The 6,696-nt window shown below is 33.5% G+C and overlaps 1 protein-coding gene across 1 annotated transcript; it reads left to right on the forward strand.

Moving 5' to 3' along the window:
• Positions 1-3,634: 3,634 nt before the first annotated feature.
• LOC145813426 (uncharacterized) lies at positions 3,635-5,751 on the forward strand. The gene is made up of 3 exons (XM_082908833.1): positions 3,635-4,357; positions 4,462-4,605; positions 4,697-5,751. The coding sequence occupies exons 1-3, from the start codon at positions 3,686-3,688 to the stop codon at positions 5,342-5,344; spliced, it is 1,464 nt and encodes a 487-aa protein (XP_082764959.1). The 5' UTR covers positions 3,635-3,685; the 3' UTR covers positions 5,345-5,751.
• Positions 5,752-6,696: the final 945 nt, after the last annotated feature.

A 6,696-nucleotide genomic window follows, 5' to 3' on the forward strand; every position in this document is an offset into this window, starting at 1 on the left:
ACCTGCTCCTTTTGCAACAGCATTCTGAACATAAGTTATGCCAACATAGAAGCCTTCTGTTTTGAGCAATATCAGTACACAAACTAGCATTTGCAACCATTGTCCTAATCTCCCATTGGCCATTATGCACCTCTGTTAAACATACCATACCATTGAAATTCTAAGAATTATATGTAAATAACAGAGAAACCCACAAAAAAAATAAAATAATAATAATAATTAATTTAATTAAATTACAAGGAATATATTGGGAAATTTGATAGAGAATAAATTGTTTTATTGATAGAGAATAAAACCCAGATGAGTATTTCGATATAAACAAGCTTTGAAAACCCAAACCCAGTATTGATAAAACAATAGTCTTCTACAGAAATAAGAAGTGGGCTTGAATTGAATTGATACACTAGTGTCAGTATATATATATATATATATATATGAATTGTGTGGTGTGTTTGGTTTGGTTTTATTCTTTTTATTAACCAAAAGAGAAGAGAAGAGCCAACCGACAAGAATTGGCTCCAAACCCAGTAAAAAAACAGAGGCACCAAAAAGTGAAACCCAAAAAAAAGCTGCTGCGATGCGAGAAAGAGAATTTGCAGCACAGAGAATATTATCGGTTTATGCGCTCCTCTTTCTAGACTCTGCAATTAATGAATTACAGGTGGATGATAGTGATTACTGTTTTTTCAGGGGTTAAACTTTCAATTTCACTAGACGTTGCAATTTTTTATTGATAACAATCATTAAATGGAGGTTTCTCATCACATCACGGGTGATGCTATGGTACATTTAGATGTACCATACATTTAGTTATGAACTTATATGATTTTATATCATAACCAATACCATATTAGTCATAACTACTATCATATGATCAAGCCCAGCCATGTTTGGAAACCCCCTATGAGAGATTGTTCTAAGACGTAAGAAATCCCTAGTCAACCCATCATTGCCACCTCCACCACCGCCGCCTTCATTACTTCCCCTCATTGCCATCCCTTTGGCATTACATGGTCTAATTTATTTATTTTATCACCCAAGTAGAGAGAGAGAGAGAGAGAGAGAGAGAGAGAGAGATAGCTTAATCCTCCAAGGTGACCATAAGGAATGAAAGAGCAACAAAAAGCACAACAAAAGATAATGACCTTCGATAAACCCCTCCCACTTCCAACTTAGTTACTCTCACTCTTCCTAGCAGGATTAGCAACCATCCTTGGCTTCTTTTTCTTTTTCTTTCTTTCTTTCTTTCTTTTTTTTTTTTTTTTTTTTTTTTGCTTCAATAGAAGGTAAGTAATAATGATAAACACAAGCAAATTAATAAAGAAAATATAAAAAAATAAAAAATCATCTGGATTGAAATAGAGTGATGATAGGATTACCTCCAACATTCATGTCAAATAACACATCTGACCGCATATCGAACTAGCAAATACACACATCTTGATTTTCCATTAAATAATTAAAAAACTATCAAAATTACTTGATTCGAGAAAAACCTATTTTCATTCAAAACCCTCAAACTTCAAAGACACTAAATTATTAATTTACTTCTTATTTTTCTTTTTCTTTTCTTCCCCCCCACCTTCTTTGTTGTTTATTGCTTTTTCTACAAGAGCATGAAGATACATGAAACAGAAAAATGCCTTTAAAAAATTATTGTTCTTCTGTTTTTGGGGTCTTTGATTTATTGATTCATTCCAAACTAGAGTTTATATGGGTTTATGTGTGGTATGTATGGTCATGCTACTACACCCCTTTTGAGATGTGTACCATATGCAAATTATAACATTTGGCCTAATTTCCAAAGGATTTACACTCTAACATGTATCCTAATTAATATGCTATATACTTATTAGAGTTCTATAAACCCTCATATGTAATTGTAATTATTTTACATTTTTTCATCACTAATGATGCCCTTTCATATATGCTATTTTCCCACCACCTCATTAACTCTTTTACAAATAACAACTTCATTTTGGAATTTTTAAAGTTTTGACATGTTGGTTTATGTCTTTTAATTTTTTCCCCTCTCCCTTAGTTTTGTGTTTTGGTTGAAATGCTTCATTCCTTATTTTTGGCAGGTAAAAGGAGAGGCCAATACCTCTTACATCTGTGCTTATATTTCGATTAACGGAGTACACCACAGCTATTGACTTTTGGTTTGCTGGTTGTGTTGTTGCTGAAATACTTCTTTGACAGGTACATATTTTTTCCTACAAGGTCCTCTATGCTTCAATATATTTAAATTATATGGTATGCGTGATGGCCAAATTAAAAAGCAAAATATTTATGATATAACTTGTACAGTCACACCCTCATTCATCATAGTTTTTGTATTAAAAAAAAAAACTAAGACTAAAAGTATAAGGTCAAAGTTAAAAATTGTGACCTTTAACCAATTTTGTAGTAGTGCTCATATATTAGTATTATTTATTATGAATCTAAAGTATCAATGACAGAATAAATATAAATAATAAAATCAAATAACAAGCATAGCATTAATACAAGAGAAGCTCTATTCACAACCCAAGATTCAATTGTGAGTGGCAGTGGGTATAGCAGTATGCAAGGGTCCTTAGTGCATCAAATCTTTAGTTAGTGTATGTATATTACTGAATACAACTATATCAAATCATTCTCCCATTTTCTAATTTCTTGTATTTTGTATTCTAAAAAACAAATTGCTTTCCTAAACATTTATAATTTTCAAGTGCTTTATGTGGTTCAAGCCATCCCCAAACCCATGCAGAGAATAAAAAAAAAATTAGCAAGATAAAATATGGGAAAGTGAACCACAACATAGCTAAAACCAAAGCAAGTAAAACCAGTTAATAAAGAAATTCAACCTTCTGACTGTACACCTAAAGTGAGACTTGAAGGAGCAAAGGAGCTCTACATAACTATGACATCGTTTTTTATTTTTTTCTACAATAGTCCCAAAACTAAAATAAAAAACAATGTCGTTTTTATTATCAATTCGTATGGTACCAAAATATTTGGCTCCTTTTTGCGACAAAAAAATTTCCTTACCAAATTACAAATTTTGTCCAAAAAAATTAACTTCTTTAATCTATTTTTTTTGGTAATGTGACCTAAGCTACTGGGGTATCATTTTTTGTTTATGATTAGAATTTTTTTTAGTGTCTTTCCTTTTTACATTGGAAACATAGTCTTTGTTAACTACATTATTATAAAACAAATCCATTCATGTGTGCATGTTGTGCATTTGATGAATGTACTATAACCTTTAAGATTTTTGTTTGTTTGTTTTTTTTCCTAATCAAAGATATTATGAGTTTATTTTTCTTGTCTTTCTTTACAAGGAATTCTGATTGAAGCCTAATGGATAAGCCGACTGATCCTCCAAAGCGCCCGATCACTCCATTCATTTTCTTTTGGTATTTCGTTAATATCTATTTGTATGTAGTTATATATTTTCCATTATACGAATTCTTATATTCATTTTCATATGTTTATAGCCAAGAACAATCAATGGAGTTAAAAAAAAACCCAAATGAAAGTAGACGTGAAGGTAAGTGCAACGTATTCTTGTTGTTTGTAGTATTCCTTTTGTACTTGTAAGCTTGTATGTAATTGTTCATATGAATTTATGCATGTAATGTAGGATATTGGAGACAAATGGAATCAACTTCCTGAAGAAGAAAAAAATAAGTATATTCAAATGGGAAAGCTGCAATCTGAACAATATGCCCAATTAAAAACTGTGGTCCAACAAAAGCCTTCAAAAGTAAAAATTCAAACCCGGATTGAGCTTACATCAATTTGTAAGATTATTAGAAGGTTGGACAAAGCACAACAACAAGCAGTGAGTGATATGGGGTTTCATGGCATCCTAAGCCTTAAGTGCACGCACATAGATCATGACTTGTGTCATTGGTTAGTTCAGAACTTTGATCCTTCAACTCATTCATTGAATGTCCACGGTCTTCGAATGCTTCTCACCGTAGAAGATGTTCATGAGTTGATGGGATTACCTTCCAATGGTCTACCTGTGAAGTTAACAGAGTCCGTAGATGAAATTACAAACCTATGTGATCAACTTGCGATGAAGAATAAATTTGTTCCGTTCACATCTTTGAAATCTTATCTGCTTGAAACAAAAGATGCTGGAACTGAATTTAAAAGGAAATTTGTCTTATACATCATTGGAGCCCTCTTGTGCCCCACCACAAAGGCAGGCGTACACCAATCATTCATTAAAATGGTTAAAAATGTTGAGTCCATCAGTCAATTCAATTGGGCAAAGCACACCCTTGATTTTCTTGTCGACCGCATTGCTATTGCCAAGGTCAAAGAGCGGTCTGCTATGTGCGGCTGTTTGCTTCTTCTAATGGTACTTCCCCTTGATGTGTAATTATTTCATCTATTATTTTTTATTGTATATTGTCTAACACACATTAAAATGACTTCTTTTTTTTATTTTTTTTTCCCATGTAGTTATTTTACTTGGAACAATTTGCTCGCAAAAGGGAGTTGGTGGCTACTTCCAACTCCATTCCTCGCTTATCCTATTGGGGCAATTCAGAAATTAAGCAGGGTTTGAATCAAATTAAAGCTTTGGGAGGATATTTAAATGTTGAGGTAAATATTTACAACACATGACTTTTTATAATTATAGCTCAATTTACATTACACCTGTGACATTAACAAGTTATTGTATATCTGTGAATAGGTGGCTTTGCCTAACATTGGTGAAAAGTCCAATGCAGTAACTCTTAGCCAGGGAAGAATTGACAAGAATGATGACTCCCGATTGGCTAAAGTTGAGAAACAAGTCATTGAAATTCATGCCCTTTTGGTCCAAGGCCACAAGGACACAAGGCAAGATGAGGATGAGAAACGTCTAACCAAAGTGGAGAATCAAGTTGAAAAAATTCTTGAGTTGTTAGAAAAACACATGCCAGTTGATGGAGAACAAGTTAAAACACCACCAAGCAAACTACTTGCGGAGCAGCGACTGGTCAAAATGGAGAACCAAGTTGGTCAAATTCTTAAGTTGTTAGAACGACGCATTCCAGTTGATGGTGGACATGTTAAAACACCACCAAGAAAACTACATGAGGAGCATCGAATTGACATTGAAATGGTTGGTCTCGATGATAGTGGTATCGAAAAGGTTGCAGCCAATTCCCCGAAGTTTGTAGATGAGGATGAGATAAGGAATATGAATGACAAAAAACCAATGGAAACTTTGCATTTGAGAAAAAAAAAACCAATCCTCACACCACCAAATACAAAGGCAGTTGCAAAGAAACGAGCCAAATTGGTTGGTGGGAAAGCATTAAATAATGAACAACTTTCTATTCCACAAAAGGGGTGATTGCGCACAAAAAAGAGCGATACAAAGGCAGTCGAAATGAATGCTGTAACAATGTCATCATCATGTAGTGTTGTTCGTGGTCCTCAGACTCGAGGGACCCAGAATTGCAAAGCCAGTCAGTGGTTGCGTACACCTTTTGTGAAATTTGATGTAAAGAAGAAAAGACCACAATTGAAGCCATCGTCAACTGACAACAACGTTGACAATAATATTCATGACAATCTCGATGAAGTAAACTAAATGATTGTGTCTCAAAACATATTTGATATATGTGTAACAAATAGTGTTTGTTTCTTACTTTTCTTTTACTTGTATCAACTATTTGATAATTTACTTGATCAACTTGGGGGTAATGTTGTTCCTGAAATCCCAAAGGTTTGGAACTAACTATTATAGTATCTTTTGTATATGTGGTTATTTTGCGCTAACATACACTAACCATCTTCATGAACATACACTAACCAAGCTTGATTTGTTTTATGCACTATTCTTCCCACCTTACCGCTACCAACCATTGTTGCCAGCTATCGCCATCCGCCAACCATTGGCAACTTTTTCAACAACTTTAGGAGTGATAAACGAACCAAACAACTTGAGCTCGACTTTTGTTCAGCGCATTAAAAACTCGTTCGAGCTCAGTTCGTTAAGTAAATAAGTCAAACTTGAATAGTTAATTACTTGTTCGGCTCTGTTTGATTAATCTAAAACTACCAAACTACTTCAGGTCGGCTTGAGAAAAACTCATTTGATATTGACTCGAAAATTTAACGAACCAAAGTTGAACAAATTTTAAAATTCGCTAAAGTTATCAAAGCAAGTTATAACAATCAACTGTTCAGCTCGTTTATTATCCCTAAAGAGGGTTTAAATAGGACTACAACTATTTGTCGTCTCATTTTACATCCCCTCCATACCTTATTCTCTCTACTACTTACAACACAATTTTGGAAGCAATTATTATATATGTAGAATCACTTGAAAGTAAAATAAAATAAACACTCTAGAGGATTCATGCTTCGTCTGTGATGGGTGGCTGTAGGCAAAAATCTCAGTATAGAATTTTCAAATGTCTATCAAAATTAATGAATTTACTTGAACCAGACTCTCTTGTGATGTATTTGCCCTAGAGTTCTTTCTTTTCAAACATGTACATTTCTCTAGTCCCTCAAAATTATGTTTATTTTTGTCGTGGGTGGGAAGCAAAAGTATCAGTTCAGAATTTCCAGACATTTACATGTCATTCAACAAATTTGAGTTCAACCAAAAATGAATTCAATCTTTCTCTTGTGACATCATCTCCCTCTAAAAAAAAGATAGTACACCCGCAAGTATCCTACTATCAATTAAAATAA

The sequence above is a fragment of the Camellia sinensis genome, chromosome 15, assembly GCF_055761805.1.
Source record: "Camellia sinensis isolate YWXY chromosome 15, ASM5576180v1, whole genome shotgun sequence".
NCBI lineage: Eukaryota > Viridiplantae > Streptophyta > Magnoliopsida > Ericales > Theaceae > Camellia > Camellia sinensis.